Genomic DNA, 21131 nt, shown 5'->3' on the forward strand with positions numbered 1-21131 from the left:
CACGACGGACTTCGTTCGGATGGCAGCTTGCTAGCTATTCGCGTCAAAAGCATCGCTGTTTCGCCAGTTTCACAATATGAGTGAGCCAAGTGGAAAGCAGAAGTAAAGGACCATCACATTGGAACATAAGGACGCTATTGTAAAGACTGCCCTGTAAGATTCTAAAAAGTCGCATGTTGCACACGCCGGAGAGTCTTTGCAGTTGTTTTATTAAAATTTAATTGCATATGCAGCCGTGTAGCGGTTTGGCAGGCCACGAAGCCATAGTCTTCTTTGCATCTTTAATGTTGTGCACACCATTGGGTATCATCATTATCAGCCTATTTTTATGTCTACTACAGGACGAAGGCCCCTCCCTACGATCTCCAATTACCCCCCGTCTTACGCTAGCTGATTCCAACTTGCGCCTGTTTTCAGCACCCCACCTAATTTTCTGCTGTCCTCTACTGCACTTCCCTTCCCTTGGCATCCATTCCATAAATCAAATGGCCCCCGGTTATCTACCCTACGCATCACACAGCCTGCCCAGCTCTATTATTTTCTCTTAAAGTCAACAAGAATATTGGCTATCCCTGTTTGCTCTCTGATCCCGTGGTGGCGTGGCGCAGAGGTAGAACACCAGGCTTCTAATCTGAAGGTCGAAAGTTCTAATCCTCCTCCATTCCATTACATCTTGAGGTTTGGAGAGTAGCCTGACCCAAAAAACTAAAAATTGCCGAGAGCCAGTGGGACTAAACTAGTCCAGGTGCCACCAAATCAAGAAGGCCCACCGAACTTCAACAATAACACTCCCTCACAAGAACAGGAATTAGCCTCCCTGGTGCAGTCTTCGGCCACTACCTCCGTTATGACTTTTGCAATTAACCACTGGGTATATACTGCAGTAAAGGGATATAGTCGACTTCCCCTTCAACTAATTTTGACTTCCCTTCAACTTTGTTACAATTTGGTTTGTTCGAGTGTATTCTACAGTCAGTTGTACTGCGTCTTTTCATAGAAGGAATCGAATCACTAGCTGGGAGAATATGCACAGGTTAATTATTGGCTGCAAGCATTACAAGAAAGAAAAAAAACAATTCTTTCACCACTCTGACAGAACGCACCACATCAAACATACATCCGTCAAACATGGTAACGCCTTCAGCAAGGTGGTTGTGTGTACTACTACTCAGCACATTCAAGTGAACTTGAGCAACATTGAACAAGCAGGGGGTTCAATTTACCTGAAGCTCAAAACAGTTGAATCTCAATCATTCGAACTTGAAGAGGCCCGAAAATTTGTTTGAATTAGAGGGAGCTCATTGAATAGAGAACTTACATGCAGGGCTGCATTAGGCAGCGCATGTGCACCGAGCCAACACGAGTGACAAGTTCCGGATATGTGGCTTCATGGCAGCACGCACCCCGCTGCCGTGAAGCCACAATTATAGGCAAAATATTTGCTACTGTGAAGCCGCACCTCAAGGCAAAATCTGCAGATAACCTGCACCTTGATCTCACTGTTTACTTTTTTTAAGCTTCTTATGCTGGTTATACATGCCAAAATACAGTAATGTAACAGGAGACGGTAGCATCAGCCGACAGAGGGCCGTGCTGCTGAAAGCATGGTTGGCGGCTCAATATGTACAAATTAACCATCGCAAACACTTACGTGTTCCAATTACTGGGAATTTTTGCAGATACATAATTTTGACAGCACCACAGTGTCAGTTTGAACAAACCGGAAGTTCGCATTAAGTGGGTACGAATTACCAAGATCCCACTGGACAGTCGAACCCACTTATAACAGTATTCAAGTGCCACAAAAATTCCATTGTTAAAACCGATAACTGTTTCACCGAGCTGAACCAAAAAAAATCGAAATAGGGGGATGGCAGAGCTGTTGAAAGAAAACTATATTGGCGGGAAGGCCAGTGCCCCTCCCCACCACTTTCCTCTATCCAGCTGCTGATTGTGTTGACTCGTTTAACTCGACTCTGCTTCCTGCGCTGTCTATCGACAAAGAGGGGTGGCAGGTGGCAAGCGACATGCGATCTCCGCCGAGACATCGCTTTGGTGTCCCCAAAAGGGGCCTTTTAAAAAATGCAAGAAGGCTGCTGCGGTAGCCTCGCAGCTTCAGAAATCCAGAAGAAATGCAGGGGCGAGGTCGCCACAAGCATCTCGCCACATACTTCTCACTGGCTTGTACGAGAAAACCCCATGTCGGTTATTCTTGCTTGCTTTACGCGAAACTTTCCGGCATCCTTCTCCAAGGCATCCAGGTGCTCTACATAGTACAGCGAAAGGTCCCTCTCGAAAATGAAGCTCCGAAGGGACTGAATTATCTGCAGGGCCTCCTGTGAGGACAACTTGAGGCAGCCTGCTCTACCGAGTCATCGCTGCCGTCGTCGCCGTCGCTATCCGATGCAAGCACGTTCATGACGATCGCCTCATTGATTAGAAGTAGGGGTGTTACAAATATAAAAATTTTCTAATACGAATTGAATACGAATACTTAGCTTCGAATATTGAATCGAGTATCGAACAATAATATGCACATGCATTTATTAGCAATTTCGGATAATTTGTTAAGTTGGAACATTGCAATTACATTGTCAATGTTAAAAACAAGACTAGGAAGCCGTTATACTAAAACGTGTACTTGGCTCATGTAACTTGGAAAATTTAGCAATTCCCACTAACTGTCCTCGGTAGCCTGTGCCTCATAACAGTAAAACGCCGGTGATACGGTCACGGCTGGTACGAATTTCGGTGCGATACGAATTTGTAACATTCCCCAGCCGAAATACATTGCTCTTAATACGAAAAACTTCGGCTGTTACGATCGCGTTGCCGCACCGCAGCGAATCATACGACCATGTGAGCAACAGAGGCGGCGCCGGCCGAGACAGCAGAGCGACCGGCACAGACAAACTAGCACAGCGGGATCTAGGCGGGATGTATAGTCGCCAAGCAACGGACTAGGTCACATGGCTGCGCAATCTCTCATTGGTTCCCACGTCGAGCGGACCGGACCACATCACAGCCTAGCTGATGCTTTGACCAGCAAGAAAGAAGACGAGAACCGCTGCAGCAGCCACAACGGCCAAAATGCTCCCTGTACTCGACGTTCTGAGGCGTTCAGTGGCGTACGAAAGCATTCGTGAGATCATGCGTGCACACTTTTACGCCTTACCAGAAGGCGATCGTTGACGATTTGGGCAAGAAGAAAACGCACTTGGATAGCAGAACCCCGTTTATACACTTTTCAATGGACTGCGAAAAAAAAAATATGTCACAGTTCCGCCCGAAAGGCGAGGCAACGATTGCGATAGCAAAGTACTGGACACTTGTACGAAGTAAGGATAGTAGTTTTATCGGCCAGTATAAACTTGTAAACATTCGCTTACTGACAAAATTAACAAGCGCGCACAGGTAAACACGAACCCTTCTCGCTCGATGACCACGGGGGTTCGCTGTCAGAACGCTGAAGCAAGGAAGCGCGGCAGCAGCGGCTGTCTCTCGCGTCAGCGTGAACTAAACGTCGAAAGCACAGCGCATACTGAGCTATCTGGCTCTAGGCACACATTGCACACGTCGCAGATCGCTTTCAAGATACGGCCATGTGATATGTCATCAGCATGGCCACGCTGTATCGGAAACATGCCGGTCGCTTGTTGCAACGTACAAACTGACTGCACCGCTAAATTAACGTGACTGCCGCATTCAAATGCAACGTAAGATGCAGGAAAATTACAGACTGGCGACATATCAAGGAGAACTTAATACAAGGAAGTAAATATAGGATTTAGGTCGGGATTGTGAAAATGTGACGTAGCAGCTGAGAAAACGCAGCAGCGAGGAACATATTAACGGGGTTCTAGTAAGCTAGTATTTTGTATTGATGCCTTTCCGGTAATAATTCCTTTTCGCGCTTATCGCACTTTGTCAGTGGTCAGAGCGACGGTCCGCTCGCATTATCAACGGGATCAGCCGGCCGTGAGCGGTGGATGATAAGACTAAGTCATAAGGCATCGCTACAAAATCGCAGCCCTACAGTATAACCCCGCTGTTAAGTTCCCTAGTGCTGTGTTTTATCGGCTGTTACGTCGTTTTGTCCGGTCCCAGCACAGCTCCAGTAGAACCCAATGCATTGGTAACCCTGCTGTTACGTCGCAACTGTGGGACCGTTCCCGCATCATACGTTGCGAACTGCCACCCCGCACTGGCCCGAGCGGCCATCTTGACTTCATGTCGCTTGGCATGGTTGCTTGACGATAGCATCGTCAAAAGTGCTAGGGGCGACACTTTTGACATATTTTCGGTTTCCACCAGCAAAAGTATGGCATTGAGATCCGTATTTGCTATGTAAAGATGGTGTCTATGAGTTGCGGCCATAAAATTGAGTTGCATGCCCCATAGAGCCAATGTATAAGGACATCTGAAATTTCAGATGCTGAAACCCTTCGCTGCTAATTTCCCGGGGTTTATGCCGCAACCACAGGTCCGAAACGGCATTGATCGAAGCCACCGCCACTGCCATTTTGATGATTTTGCAGTGCCTATGCGTAGGCAGCCATAGCCACTGCAGTAACGTCAGGCGTAACTGCTTCGATGTTAGCTACCAAGCTTCCTGCTGTTTAGTGCCATGTTTTTCAATGAAAGAACTCACCACTGTCAGCAATGACGATCACTTCGCCTTTATCATGTTCGCCGATGGCTTCAAAGAGCGGGAAGCACGGCAAGTATCAAGCATTGCATAATGCCGGTTCCCAAACTCAGCTTCGCCACAATGCAGCTGTTACGCAGTCAAGCATAGGCAGTGAATTGCGGTGAAGCATACAAAGAGTGAGAAAAGGGCACTGTCACAGAACACAGTGTGTATGCCATTATTATAATATATGCGTGCATCCACAATTTCCTTTCACAGTGCAAACACCATACGTCTGATAAGTGTACTGGCCGACATTTAGAGCGAGTCTGAACGTGTCTGTGGTGATTTGAGCCCTTGAGGGCAGTAAAAGGCATGCATTCCTTTTTTTCAGACTGCCCGATTTTTCTGACGTTTTCGCGGCCCCTAGGGATTCCGAAAAATCAGACATTGACTGTATAAGAAATTTACATAATATTTCCAGACAAATTTACTATCTAGTTCTACACCTAGATAAGCAATATCACACTTCTTCCAGTTCATGAATGCTAAGCCATAGTTTGCGAGATAATTCGTTGGCATTTTTTTATGGGGACTGGAAAACAAACTTTGCTTTAGTAACATTCAGTTAGAGACACTGAGTGCATCATAAAGAAAAAAGTTGCAGTTTCGCCTGATAGGCAACGCATCAATTGCAATAGCAAATTAGTAGAGAGCTATACGAAGTAAGGATAGTAGTTTTATCGGCCGTATAAACTTCTAAACATTCGCTTACTAACTAAATTAACAAGCACGGTGTCAGCGCGCACAGGCCAACATGGAACACATCTCACTCAATGACTACAGACACTCGCTGTCAAAACGCTGGAGTGAGTAAGTGCTGCAACAGCAGCCAGTAAATTGACCTCCGTGCTGTCCAACGCTTCAACGCAAAATGAGTGGCAAGAACAAAGCACGCACATAGGTACGAGCCGTCGGCGCACCTAAACTCTGCCCCTAACGTACATAGCTTTCAAGATAATCCCTGTGCGACCGTGCGCGGCCATGCACTTCGCAACTGCTGCTGGAGTATAACCGCCACCCCCCTACGCCAGGTTCCTTGCACGCGACGGAAGACGGCGCGCTTCCTCCCCACTTTCCTCCCTTGCGCACCAAAGATTGAGCCACGTTCGTCAGCTCTCCTCACACACACAGTATACGGCACGCGGCGAGGGTGTTATCGTCCTTGGTTTTATACGGAACATCACGGTGACGGCAAAATGCGCCTGGAGTGTCCATATAATTGCTATCTCAGTAATAAACTGTTTCTGTGAGGATAGCAAAATTACTTGCGAAGCAAGCAAGATGTCCGCTGTGAATTAGGGTACCCATAGGTTGCTAACAGGCACTCCAACTCACATGATCGAAACTTTCAGCAGCAGCCTTCTCTGGGGTCGTCCTTTGCTGCAGGAAAAGACCAGAGACACAGATCACACCTGGACTCAGGTCTGAACTGGTCAATGGCCATCCAGGCTTTTCAGATGTTGGGGGCCATGATGGGGGTCGAAGGGCTCCAAGAGCAACCTCGGTGGACAACCTGCATGCAGCAATAGAAGCATGATCAATAGAGGCCAACACTGTGCTGTTCATGTGTTTAACAGAGGTAGGCAAATATCAAATTTTTCTAATATGAATCGAGTATGAATATTAAACATAGATTATGGAATCCAATACCAAATAGTCAAATGCAACACATGTATTTACAGCAGCAATATTTATTTCCACATAATTAAGTACCACGCCTACACTTACTGTTGGAAAACAGACAGCTAACTATATGGGATAACAGATAAGTTTCAAACACAAGATCCCTAGTTGTCTTTAAAAAATGCACGAATAGCACCCTCTCAACCACTTCAGAGTGTGGCTGCAAACAATCTTTCAAAGAAAGTTGCAGCTGTATGACTCGCTTTACAAAAATGCTAAATACCATGAAATCTCGACATAACACTTCAGGAGACCGCGGTAATTTGTTCATTATTCTGAAAGGTCATTACAGTGAAAAGCCCAGCCCCGAAATTAACCCATCAGTTCATAAGTTGTCACCATATGAGCTATCCACGAAAAAGTCGCTGAGAGGCTCTCAGCCTGCGCTGTTGCTATTTTCCATAGATTCCACCACCACACACCACCGAAGCATCATATAAAACAGTGACGCGGGCAAAACAGACACTGACGCTGAGAAAACTGCCGACATAAAGAAGCTCAATGTCGCCACCAAAGCGGAATGCTCATTGTTGTTTGTTTATTTTTCACATTCCTTGCCGTGGACACCGCAACTGTCTCACTCTAGCCGGACACCTGAACTATTCCAAAGCGCAAGCGCGCGTAAGTGACACTGTCCGCAAAGTGCAAAGTGCAACCGTGTGGCATCTTCGCGAGTACGGAGGTACCATTTCTCTGCGTGCATAGCTAGTATGGCTGCAGAAAGAAGCGCAAAAGAAAGAGGCGTGCACAGGCACATAAACGACACCGTCCACAAAGTGCGACTATGTGGCATCCCCGCGAGTACAGAGGTCACATTTCTCCAGTACGGCCACAGAAAGAAGCGCGAAAGAAAGAGGAGTGCACAGAAAGAAGGGTGAAAGAAGGAAGAGATGTGCCTCCAACACTAGGCGACCCTTGTCTGGGCGAAGCATGCGCTCGCAAAACCAGATGTGTCGTCGCCTCCGCAACAGGAAAAAAAAAAAGAAAAAGAATAAAAGTTCTCGCCCGCGTATTTATTTCCTGCTCGGGCGAAGAACGCATGAGCGGCACCGTCCGCTCTCTGTGCCTTGTCGTCTGCTAGCCTATACTGTTTTGGCTGCCTTGAAGAATACATGGAAATCTAGGAATCTGCAGATTTCAGAATAGTATTACTTCGTAGTACTCAAGCGTTGTTAACACTGAATAATGATTGTTATGCTGAAAATTTCGGTATTCTGAAGTTCGTAATGATGATATATGTTGTTTTGTGGCGCAAGAGCCAGCTATGGCCAAAGAGAACCAATACGTGGTGTACTGAGTGAGCAATGATGTGATCAACGACAGTGGGTAGGTGTAAGGTGGCTGTAAAGGGGCCAAAAATCCTGCACACTAAAAGTGCGTAAAATACAAAATTAATAAGATCATAACAATGATGTGATAGGAGTGCAAGGAATATAATTATTTAACATAACATGGTATAAAAAAGTTATAAGCGATACAAGGCACTACTGCCTCACAGAGACCCTTAGAAGCAAGGGCCTGGAGGAGAGCGCATTTCAAGTATGCTGTCGCAGCAGCGTCCTCTGGAAGAGGATGCCGCTACGAATCTCTTGGGCGAAGAACTTGCAAAATGTCGAAATCGTTTAAAAAAAGGCTAAAACTGAATCGTGCTGAAATACAGGGTCATTATGTAAAAACATCGCTGGGTGAAGGGGTATAGGCTTGAACAAAGTGCTTTTTTTCTTTCAGGTTCTAGTTGTGGACACTGTACTAGGATGTGAAGTACAGTAAGTGCCTCCCCACATCTAGTACAGGCCGGGGGTTCGCCTCCAGACAACAGGTAATTGTGCGTGCCGTAAGTGTGTCCTATTCTGAGCCTACAGAATAGGACATCGTTTCTTCTAGATTTCGTGGTCGATGGCCAGTTCCCTAAGCGAGGCTTAATTACAGTAAAAGCTCGATGATACGAATCTCACGGGGTCACGAAAAATATTCGTATTAGCCGAAATTCGTATCATCGAACCACAATTAAAACTACTGTAGAGTCTCGATAATTCGAACTCGAAGGGGCCCGAAAACTTGTTCGAATTAAAAGGACGTATTTTTGAAGTATTCGTGCACCATAGCACGATGCACGAACGGTGCGAGTCGTGAAATATCGCGGCGTGCAAGCGCATAGCAAGCGCGGGCCACGAAACTGCCCTCGCCGGCACACGGGTGCGCGCGGAGACCGTCGAAGGTGAGGGAGGAGGGCGGCAGAGAAGCGGATTTGGCCGCGTCAACTCCGCCGCTTCGGTGGCTCCCCTCGCCCTCCATCTCAACTCCCTCGTACCTCTTTCACCTTCGACTCCGTGCGCACATCTCTGTGCGCGCCCGCCGCCGTGCTGGCGCCAGCTTATTTTAGCCGCCCCCTGAAGTTTCGTTTTCTGACATTATCGGGAAGCGAGCGTTTGCGGGCGTGGCAGTTTCGTTGGCCCGACTGTGCCTCCGCCGCTGCTTCCCTCTGCGCTGCTGCCGCAGCGTGCAAGGTCAACATGTGACTAGAAAATAGAGGAGAAGGGTTCACTGCCATTTGATCCGCATGGCTGAGACGTCGGCACTAGTGTGTGCTAGAATACCGTTGTCTAGAACACTCTAGTCGGCACGTACACGCTTGTTCCGGCGCGATGCAGAAACGACGACCTTGCAATTTGAGAGAGGATGAAATTTCCGCCGCGGGTTCTCTTTTTTTTTCCCCGTTCCTCCGCGCGCGGCATTGAGGGGTCTCTCCTGAGCTTTTGCTCTATGGCGGTGTCGGAGCAATGCCGGTCGGAGGCGCCGCCGCGTGATTTGGCGCGCTGCTAAGAGCATTGTCGGTGCGCGGTATGTTCGAAATAAGCGCGTTCGAATTCGCTTTCTTCGCGTTGACGTTGAACGAAAGCACGTTTTTCATTATAGTCTCGCTGTGCAACAATTGTGCTCAATGTTGACGTTGCGAGGCCTAGCTCCTTAGCCAACTCCGTCCGCTTCCTCTTGGGATCCTCATCGACCTTTCGAAGAATGTCTAATTTCTCTTTAAAGGAGAGTGCTTTCCGCTTGCGAGACATAGCTCGCTGCCACTAGGCAAAATGGCGCAAACACGAAGAACGCGGCCCGAAGCGCAGCAGCCACTCCATCTGACGGCTCGCAGAAAAGGAGGAGAAGTACAAAAGCATCAAAAGCGCCACCGCTTCAAACTCTTTGCGCCCAGTCGCGGAGTCCGCGCTGTCCGGCGCTGCGCCTCCGCACCAAAAGAGAAGGAGAGAAAGCGCGTGACTGCGCGCTGTTCTCTTTCGCGGCCACATTTAGACAGCACACATTTAGGCAGACGCACACATTTAGACACACATTTAGACAGACGTACAAGCACTGAAAGAGAGAAACACCAAGTGCCTGCTCAGCATTTCTCTTCCAGTTTTAATACACATGTCTAGAGGTGTGCTGCCTCTACAATAATGGCCCGCCTACTCGCTCACCAGTATCTCTTCGGTATGCTAGAAGAAGCAGGACATTCAAAAACATAGTTGTTTAACTGTTTAATAACTTGGCTTTCACCATCTTCACTTTAATTTATTCGTTACAATAAGATAGTGGCAAAGCCATTATGATTCTTGCTAAAACCTTTGTTTTTCTGCCTTAGTGGCACAGCAAGTGCCAGAACCTACAGCAGCATGAAACTAATCTGGACTGCTGCGGCCGTCTGATACATGTGCAGAAACTCTGCCCTCAAAGCTTTCTTTTCAATTCCCTCAAACATTGCTGCTGCATTCAGCTTGCTTCAGGTGGCAGGCTTCAGGGCATTGGCGTGCTATTCAGCCAATCATTGAAGCACTTTCTTTTACATGCACACTTGACCACTAGACTACTAGGAAGTGGTACTTCATCATCGTGACGTTATCGAAGAACACTGAAAGAGCGATGAGTGTTATCAAATACAAGAAGTTTCAGGCTACCCATAAGCACCACTTATGCCACATGTAGGTTGTCATCCCAGTGACTGCACGAGATTCTTGTTTTATAGCGTGATAGCATTTTGCAATTATTGCAACCCAAATGGCAAATGAAACACAATTTTTTTTCCCTCGTAAAATACAGTGACAAGCTGCTCAGAATTGTTTTTCATGTAATGTTTGTATGCACTTATGTATGCCCATACCACAAGAACCAGCTTGTGCCTGCAGTCAGTGAAAAATATATATAAATAAAAGAAATGGTCAGAGCTTTAAATTAATGCTTGCAAGTGCACCGCAAATAATTTCACTTTTTTAGAACTATTCTAACGCTAGTAAAAAAAAAAGTACAATTTTTCAAAATCTCCTATTCAATTCAGTATTCAAGAGGTGGTGAGCCAATAGCTGAAGCGTGCCCCCCCCCCCCCCCCCCCCCACACACACATACCACAGAAATTCTTGTTTGCTGCTAGCAAAGCTCTTTTATGCATTCACTGCACTCCACGAGTTGCCCAAGTCGTAGGCAACTGCCGTTTAACTGCTACCCTACAATGGACCATTCACAAAAACCGCTGCATGACCTTACTGACTAGCGTAAGCTGTTACACGAATGAAATGCAGCAGTGCCATAAAAAAATTCAAAGAATATTCCACCTAACGTGCACTGAAACTTGACTCGCTTAAGGCTTGGTCTGCTATTTGGTGTGTGACTAAATACAGTTTAATTAAGAAGAATGTCCTACTAAGTCCAGAAATAGTCTCAGAAACGTGAAGTTTCTTTTACCAACTTGATTTTCTGTCAATATATCAGGACAACAAACTAAGCCTACTTAACTGATTGGATTGACTATTAACTTAACTAATGGATAATAGCTTAACTTAACTTAACTATTGGATAATAGTGTATGGTGATAAGAAACTCAAGTGGAAAGTTAGGCAGGGAACATTGGGGAATAGAAGATTCAACTCTTATAAATTACCTTTGTAAACAGCAACTTGTCAGTAATGGTTCACGGTAACTTGTTAAGAGATATTTAATTCTCAGTTCTTTATTTTTAAATATGTGAGTTTTACAGTTTGCGTTTAAGGCCAGTTTTTGGCCAAACTCAATTGGGCGGATTCTGCAACATGAAAAGTACGGAGATGGATCTTTCTGCAGGAATAAAAGATCATGCAAAAGAAGTGTGGGCCATCTTCAGGACTTTAACGTTATGTCTGGTTTTGTTACACAGTCATGTAGAATGACTTACCTTAGGTCTGTCTGCAGCACTTCATCACCAGGCAACAGCTGCTGAAGTAGTGCCTGCTGCTCTGACTCACCCAGGCATAATAGTAGAGCCATGCACTGCACTGCATACCTGAAAAAAAAATAATGATAATAGCTTTATTTACAAAATGATGTTCCTGACAAGTCAAAGAAGAGCAAGCCATGCAATTTCACCATGAAAGACATTGCTAAGAATGTAAAACAACCGAAATAGTCAGCTTCTCTTGTTTTGTCAACTAACTGTGATGACGGGAATCTAAAAAACACTTAGTAGTAAAACAACAAGACTTCAAAATTAATGTTTAATCCTGGGGTTATAAATGACAAAACCACAGGTGTTATGGGGCACGTCATGATGAGGAACTCAGCCTTTTTTTTTTAACTGACTGGGGTTTTTTAATATGCATCTAATGCCCGGCACATCAGTGTTGCTGCGTTCCATCCCCATCAGAACATAACTGCCGTGACCGAGATCAAACGCGTGACCTCAAGCTCAGCAGCACGCCTTACCTACTGATTTACCGCGGCGGTTTAAGAAAACTTCAGCGCGTGTTATTCTTGTGAAGAAAAAAAACTAACGGTGGCATAACTTGGTCCGTCTTCTCATTACATCAAGAGGGGACTGCCCAAAGTCATTTTGGAGCAATTTTTTGAGCAAGTAAAATTAAGTTTTGGAGCAGTTTGGAGCAGACAAAATTGTCTTTTGGAGCAGCTTGGAGCAGACTAAACTTGATTTTAGAGCAATTTGGAGCAAATAAAATTTCATTTTGAAGCAGTTTAGAGCAGGCCAATCTGAATTTTGTTGGAATAATTGAATTACGCTGCACACTTCGAAACGACAATGAAACACAGAATAAACCAACACAGAGCGCGTAGTAGAAGCGCGCTTTGCAGCTATAGTGTACAAGAATACAGAAGAGAGGGTCGAGCGGCGGCACGACGCATGCTTTCCTGTAACACTGAAAACATCAATTTCACTATGATTGAACTATATATTTCCACGCCGACGCTCATCGTGACAGCGGAAAATGTTCTCAAACTGTGTGGCCCAATTGACATGGTAACATAATTTATGGGTCACCATGTGTCACCAAAGACGCCGAGAACCGCAATCAACCCTGGGCTGGCTTAACGTAAAACTATTCCAACCTGTTTTTATTGAGATAGCCACAACACGGACACTCCAGGCACATTTCTGCCCATCGTCATCACTGTGATTTTCTGTATAAAGTCCATAGGCGATAAAATTGCCGCCACGCGCCGTTTGCTGTATGTGCGAGTGAAAGTGTGAAAGGGTGAACCGATGATGATGGCTTAATCTGGCGCGTGCATGGGAGGAAAGTGGGGAGGAAGCACGCCATCTTCCGTCATGCGCAAGACACCGGAGGGACGGGAAGGAGGGGGGTTCTACTACGGGAGCTGCTACGCATGATGCGGCCGCGCGAGCCCTATCTTGAAAGTGATCTGCGATGGGGACAGAGTGCGAGTGTTGATAGATTCGTGCACACTGTGTTTTTGCCGCTTAGTTCGTGTTGAAGCGAGAGGCAGCACGAAGGTCAATTCACTCACTGCTGCTGCCGCACTTCCTCACTTCAGTGATTTGATAGTGAGTTTCCGTGGTCATAGAATGAATAGAACGAGATGTGCTCATGTTTGCTTGTGCGCGCGTGACACCATGCTTGTTAATTTAGTTAGTAAGCAAATGTTTACCAGTTTATACGGCTGATAAAACTGCTATCCTTACTTCGTATAGCTGTCTACTAATTTTTTATCACAATCGATGCTTCGCCTTTCAGGCAAAACTGCAACATTTCATTTCAAATCCGCCATTAGCAGCTCTTTGTGATAGTTCAAAATGGCTCAGGCCTCGTCCATGTTGCATAAGAACAGACTGGAACAGTTTTACATATACCGGCCCTGGGGACAGAGACCCCCCACGCGTAGAACCCGCTGCAGCGTGCGCCTCCCTGATATCTAGTTAGCTCGCAGCGCTCTCAGCCTACTTTTCATTGTTGTGCACCTCAGCTAGGGAGCACCGCGCCGCTCGGCCCACTCAACCGTATTCTAGTACACTCTAAATACAACCGCCCTGGCCATTTCGATAGCAGCGACGACAGATGCAACAACAGCCTGGAGTGGCCGTGCGTGCGCTGGCCATTTGCCAGAAGCGCTGAAAAGTCATGTTATAAGCACAAACATTATGAAAACAGTGCGGGAGAAACCGTCGCGCAGTGTGCAGGATGTGAACGGCTGCACTTTTTTTTTGGAGAACGAATCAGCTCACTGTTCGCGGTCACTACCGGAGCACATATACCGAAGCCGTTCTGGCGCAGCGTGGCGCAATTTCGGTCAATTTTCTGTGTTTGGCACAGGAATTTGCATTTGTATCAAAATGGCGCAATCGGCGCAGGAGTCCCATCCCTGTTACAAAGCAGTGTGCATGCAGTGAAGAGAGAAAAGAAAATGAACAGCTAGACAGTTTTAAGAAGCTGTAAGTCTTAAAAAAACATGGCTAGCAATTACTTATGCTGCATGATTAATAACCCTAATGTTTTCAATGTTATGTGTGGCTATGACCAGACCTCATAATTCATATTCTGCAGCAAAATTATGTTATCAAACTTCATCTGAAAGAAAATGATCTTAACAATAACGGCATTACTTCAATTTTTCATGCAAACACATTAGGCAGCATAATTAAGTAATAAAACTTATGCAAAATTATAAAAATTTATTTTAGTAGTGACAAATCAATAACAATGTTAATCAGGTGAAAACAGTCACCATCAAAGAGCTAAACAGTAGGTCTATTTGTTTCACCTAGACCACTGTGAACCAGAAGTTCAGAAATTGAGCAGCTTGAGTTCAGTGGTGCAGCAGGTCTTATGTTATTCTACCTAATGTGCACCATCCACGTAACTTTGAGAGGCAGAGTACAACACAGTGATGGGTCCTAAATTGCAGGTATGGTTCGCTTCTGAGGTGTTTGCTCTTGAAAACAGCAGAGAGCAACCAATCCTAAACTACAGATGATTCGACGGCATATTTCTAAGAACAATGTGTGCCGTTGAATATATCTTGAACTGAACTCGTGTCCTCACTGGTGAACAGGAAGAGACATTTTTTTCTGTAGTTTATTTTTTTTCCGTCGGCTTTACAGGGCAATAAGAAACAGAAAACCACCAGCACTGACATATTGACAGAGACACATCGTTTAATCCAAAATAGCATTGGTTTGATCAGCACGAACAGCTGAATTGCGAGCTACTGCAGACAGACACAACATGGTAGTGTACACATTGCAACATAATGTCCATGCAACACCCAGTGTTGCATGGACACAGAAGATGCACAGAAACAGTTAAAAAACAGCACAAAATAAAACTAAGACAAGAAAAATGACATAGGAGCAGCACTCAGTCCTAGTTTTATTTCACGCTGTTTTTTAGCTATGAATCAACTAGCTCGAGCTGGCACCCTTTTTAATAACAAACAGTGCTTCAACGACGCTTACGCCTGTGTGCTGCATCGTCTGCTGCTTCACATCTGCCAGTACAACCTGTGTAATTAGAGTGCGAAAACTTGTGAACCAGCTCTGTACTTTTCCTACACCTCTTGAAATGAACAGCGTGATTCACAGGGTACTATGGCTGCACCGCTGAAACAAATGGCAGGGTGCAGCACCTCGTGAACTGGTTCAGGCAGTGCAGGCAAACTGAACGAACCTAGTGTCTGTTTAATACTTATGGTGCACTGACATCGTCATGGCTGCCATGCTTGGATACTAGCACAGTGACAAGTTGCATCCGTGACGTCACGTGAGAGCTCTACTATGCAATGATACAACACGTATAAAAACAATAGCTGCATAGGGCATCCACAGCATATAAACAGTGCACCGCTAGTTCACTGTTCAAACAGGTTCACATCTTTTGTACACACATATCTGGCCTATGGCTTAGATAAAGTTACAATTTTTTCCACAAGACTATAGATAAAGTGCTGATGCAACTCTCATCATCTTTCTTGATACAATATGCCTGTTTTAATACAATATTCACTTTGTGTCTGTGTCTAAAAGACCAACTGTAATGAAGTTTTGGACCACTTAAGAAACCTAGTTTAAGATAGTGCAGATATAAAACAGCATCCATGCAAAATGTTACGCTTAAAATACGGATGGATGCAATCACAAAAACCTGGCAAAAATAGATGTTTTTGATACTGAAGATGGAAAAAATGCAACCATTATCACTCACCTGAAATAATACACGACCTAGCATTACCTCCTACAAGAGATTAGACGGCATGGCCTCAGAGGTTGAGAACTTTGAAGGCCATGGTCTGAGATTTGTGTCATACTATACACCAACCACTGGGTGCAAACATCATCTGCTTAGGTGCTAACTGAAGGTTATTCATGAGAAAATTAGATGACTATCAGCCCTGCATCATGAAAGTCAAATTTCATCACAGCTGGCCTTATAGGGCCCCGCAAAAGAGTGTTCAGAGAATCTGCCACAGAAATTTGTGAGGCAGACTTAAGCAATCAGTGCACCTACCAGCGAACAGAAGCTGATGAATGCTTGAGGAAGGGCAGCACGGGTGTCCAGTCCCAGCGTCGAGCAAGGTAGCCAGGCTGCTGGCATAGCAACTGCCAGCAGCAACGCACCACATTCAGTGGCACAGAAGCAGTGCGAGGCCTCTTGGCAGGCGGGGCATCACCCTCGCCCCCGAGTTGGCTCTCCCGCAAGAGCGTTGGCAGGTCACATTCTTGTTCAAGGTACCAGTCTACGAACAGTGCAGCAGTTGGGTACCTTGATACGAGGCGCCCAAGGGCAACACAAAACTGCTCTTTGTTGTGTGAATGTCGAATGGAACGTGCCAGAAGCTCAGTTAACAAAGGCAGACACAATTGAGCAACCAAGTCTGTGCAGCTGCGCTGGTGCAGCAGTGATGCCAGACGATCGAGGAGTGCTGCCCGGGATGATGGGCTCCAGTCCTGTCGTGAAACAAAAGTATGTAAGCACAACAGTATGCTCCTTAAGAACCAAGTTTATTGAGAAACGGCATTTTTATAGTGCCTAGCTTTCTTAAGGGTACTTGACACACATTCCAGGGGCTGACTGCCTGTGTCTGTCTATCTATCTATCCGTGTGTCTGTTTCCCGACCAACTTGGTTCACTGGAAGTGGGTAGTCCTTGGTCTGATGGGTTGTGCATTGGGCTTCTGTGGTGAGGAAACAGTTCGAAACCATCGGGCCAATTTGGATGACTGGGTATTTCACACTGGGTATGTGTCGCTGTTCAATGAACCTCTTTGATGTCAACTTGGAGCACTGGGTATGTGCCGATAGGTATTTGCTGTACTTCAATAAGCCTCTTTGACACAAACTTGGCTAAATGGGCATGTGCCGCTCTTCATTGACAAAAAAGATACTTTAAAATTTATCCGGTGCTCAGCAGCATCGAACCCGCGCCATGTGCGAACTACACGGCGGTGCTGCTAGATGATGCAGCATGTGCAGTAGGAAGCGCAAGAGAGGAGCCCAGCTGTATATACATTTCAGCGTTGGCAATTTGGGTGTCATTACATTGCTTCAATGTTAATCACATTAACATCGACATTCATTGTGAGATGCGTTCTGTCAGAATATTTTTCAAGTAGCGTGTAGTAGCCTGAGGTGCCCTTAATATTCTCCAGGGCCTCACAAATGTTTAATATACCTTCACATCAGTGTTTTTGATTTTTAAGGTACTTCACGCACTATCCAGGAGCCCCTATCTATGTCTCTAATCATTTTCCCACCAACTTGGGTCACTGAGAGTGGGCAGTCCATGGTTTAATGGGTAGCGCAACCGGCTGCAGTGCTGATGGAACAGGGTGCAACACCAATCGTCGGCCAACTTGGTTCAATGGGTATGTGCCACTGTTAAGTGAACCACTTTGATGCCAACTTGAGGAACTGGGTATGTGCTTGGGGCACTATAACGTAAAATGATTCCAAACTTTTGATTCCAAACTCCTGACGTCAAATTTACGCAACCACCGACGCAAGCATCAGGCGGTGACCCATAGCGTTGTCTGAACAACCCAATTAAACACTCCTCGTTTATAGGAGGTCACCTTTGTTTGCTTTCAAAACCAATAACATTGCCTACACTCAGCGGTTTTTCTTATCTAATTGGCTGACAAGAGGTGAGGAGCACGCTCTAGTGGAAAGGGTTTCGATGGGGCCAAGCCAGCACAGTGAAAATAGATAACCGTATGAAGAGGGTGGTGCCGGCTTCTCCGATTGGTCCACTTCGCCTTACTTAGCTTGCGGTGGCTGGTCGAAAATCGCGGGGGCGCGCTACGGAAGGATAAGAATGCCGCTAAAACAGATCCTCAGCAAGGAAGATCGAGTTGGCAGAGCGATGTCGTATAGCATGCCGAAAGGGCTCGATAACGTTTTACTGGCACGCAAAAAGGTTTATCATGCACAAATAAATACACGCTCACTGGCAGGTCCGAGTAGCGAGGGCCTGAACGATCGGCGGGCATCCATCTTCTATTCCTTTCGGAACGGGGCAGTCTGTGGCTATTCAGAAAAATTTTCAGTTTTGTTCGGCATATTAATGCATTTTTTTCTAATATACGACACTTTGACGTGGTGAGTTTTCGCGGTTTTGCGAGATCGCGTGACAGACAGGCGAAGTGGGCCTCGCCAGAAAATATTGGACCAATACCAAAGGGCTAATGGTGAAAAGGCGTCGAATCAGGAATGATTATTTTTCTTTTGGGCGGTTTAATCATGCATAATCAGTGTGTGCACGTTATATCAGATGGGGAGCTATTGCAGTTTTCGTGACGTCGCGTGACAGACAGGCCAAGTCTGGAGTGGTCCGAAAATGTTTTGACCAATCATGGAGGCTGATTGCAGAAATTGGAATCAAAACAGTTTGGAATCATCTTACGTTATAGTGCCCTTGATCAGTGGCAACGAACCTGACGCCAACTCGGGGCACTGGGCATGAGCCACTAGGTATGTGCCCCTCTTCAGTGAACCTCCTTGACGTCAACTTTTGGTCACTACCGGTTAATGGGTATGCGCCACTCTTCAATGACCCTCTTTGATGCCAACTTGGGTCATGGGTGTGCACCACTGGATATGTGCCGCTCCTCAATGAACTTCTTTAACACCAACTTGGATGCCTTTACGCCACTTAGTATGTGCTGATCTTCAATGGAAAAAAAAATTTAACATTTTTCCAGCTCTGTGTGGAATCGAACCCTCATCTTATAATCAGATAAACTTGTCTGAAAGTATATTCACACAAGCGCAACGCGCATACTTCGCAGCAGCACTGCAGAATGACACAGCGTGTCCAGAGGAAAGCATGAGAGAGGAGCGTGGCTGCCTACAAGCTCATACATCATGCGTCTATGCGATGGCAGTACAGTGTACCGCTGCATTGCTAATCACATTAACAGCAACATTCAAGGTAAGTAAGATGGGTCCTGCCACAATTTTCTACGTCTCAAGCCATTTTCCCGCCGACTTGGGTCCATGGTAATCCACATGGTTTAATGGTTAGAGTATTGGGCTGATGTGCTGAGGGAACCTGGTTCGAAACCAATTATCGGGCCAACTTGGGTCACTGGGTATGTGACATTAGGCATGTGCCTGTCATAAGTTAACCCATTTATGCCAACTTGTGCTACTGCCTATGTGCCACTGCTTATGTGCGGCTCATGAATGAACCTCTTTCATCCCAACTTGGGTCACCGAGTATGTGAAACTAGGTATGTGCCACACTTCAATGAATCTTTTTGATGTCAATTTGGGTCACTATGCATGTGCAACTGGGTATGAGCCATTCTCTTCAATAAATCTGTTTCACACCAACTTGGGTTACAGGGTATGTGCCGCTTTTGAATGAATGTGTTTTATGCGAACTTGGGCCAATGAGTATGTGCCATTCTTCAATTACAAAAGAAAAATCATCAAAATTTTTCCGTCATATATACTCAGACTATCTTGTCTGAATATATATTCACAGCATTCATACATGCACCATGCAAGGACTTCGCTGTGGCGGCGCTAGACGGCGTAGCATGTCCAGAGAGAAGCCCAGCTGCATACACACCTCATACCTGAAGTGTTTCGGCAGTGGCAATACAGTGAGTCGATGCACTGCTTCAATGCTAATCACATTAATGTTAATATTCATTGTGAGATGGGTTCTACCAGGTCTTTTTTTATCATATCATTGCCATAAATCTAACAATTTTGACTTTTCGACTGGGTGTGCAAGTTTGCACAGCATTTCCAGCTTCCGACTGGGATAAGACGGTCCAGTTCATGTATTGCACCAACCTTTCACAGGAGAAACATGGCATTATGAGCAACAAATGGCAACAACAGCTGCTCAAGCTTAGCAATGTGGATTCCCTGCACGTACTAATACTTAGCTCCAACTCGTAACTCATACAAGATCCCTAAGAACGTCTAGAGTTTCACAAGGTGAGTAGTTTCCAGATCCTCAGCAGCTTCCGGCATGATATCCCCACTCGGCTGTAGCTGGCCATCAACACGTTCATTCCAGAAGTGCGAGGAAAACTGATGGTGAACACAAGTGCATGCCAGCATATAAGCCACAGGTGCACTTACATTCAACTGCAAAGCAAACGCCAATTTGATTGGCCGAATTATTTCAGCACTGTCACAAAGACTTCGGTTCATTCTTCGCCTAGTTCAGTCTAGCCTCTCATGCCAATACTTGACCCAAGTTTTATAGTAACTTGGGCCATCCCGTCCTCAATACACCGCCGTAATCACGGTCTCATTCAATCATGACCATGTCGGCATTCTCATGCCATTGTCAACATCATCATGCATTTCATTGCCATACCATGGTCATGATCCCGTAGTGGTAATTTCATAGTCGTCATGCAATTCTTGTAACGCTGTCGTTGCCACGCCATCATCACCATACAGTTGTCTCCACGCTGTTGTCGCACCATTTTCATCACTTCAGAAACGTCATCCGATTGTTGCCATACTGCCTTCCTCTTTCCATCGACATCATTCCTTCGTCATTTCACTGTAATCATGCTGTTGTCATTCAATCATGATCATGTTGCTGTCATAATGCCATTGTCGCCAAACCGCTTTCATCGTTCCGTCGTAAATGCCGTCGTCAAGCATTTCTTGTCATACCACCATCGTGATGCCGTCGTCGCCATTCCAGTTTCGTCATCCGGTTCTCATCATACTGTCGTCATCACGTCATCGTCGTCATGCAGTCATCGTGCTGTCGTCATGGTCATAGGCAACCCTGGCGAGCGAGTCCCAGGAGCGAGTGTGTTAGCAAAGTGGGCGGCCGATACCGCAGACAGCGTATTTCGCATGTAGCTGAAGCAATGGAAATCTCAGTATGACCATACAGATTGTAAATAAAGGTGTCGCTACATTGCTTGAATACTAATAGCATTAACGTTGACAGTCATCACGAAATGAGTTGTCAATTATATATATATATATATATATATATATATA

At 45.7% G+C, this 21131-nt stretch overlaps 2 protein-coding genes across 2 annotated transcripts in view; both read right to left on the reverse strand.

Annotated features, from left to right (window-relative positions):
* The window catches only part of LOC119461957 (inositol 1,4,5-trisphosphate receptor type 1-like), a gene marked incomplete at its 5' end in the record, with an annotated part of 266368 nt that overhangs the window by 120706 nt on the left and 124531 nt on the right, over window positions 1–21131 (reverse strand). The gene's annotated exons all lie outside the window — the stretch shown is intronic.
* LOC119461956 (midasin) overlaps window positions 1–21131 on the reverse strand; it is a 51966-nt gene that overhangs the window by 30185 nt on the left and 650 nt on the right. The window contains exons 2-4 of the mRNA XM_037723318.2: window positions 16153–16592; window positions 11574–11681; window positions 6029–6206 (exon numbers count right to left, since the gene is read on the reverse strand). Coding sequence (XP_037579246.1) covers window positions 6029–6206; window positions 11574–11681; window positions 16153–16592 — 726 coding nt within the window. The remainder of the gene's footprint in view (window positions 1–6028; window positions 6207–11573; window positions 11682–16152; window positions 16593–21131) is intronic.

The sequence above is a fragment of the Dermacentor silvarum genome, chromosome 8 (assembly GCF_013339745.2).
Source record: "Dermacentor silvarum isolate Dsil-2018 chromosome 8, BIME_Dsil_1.4, whole genome shotgun sequence".
NCBI lineage: Eukaryota > Metazoa > Arthropoda > Arachnida > Ixodida > Ixodidae > Dermacentor > Dermacentor silvarum.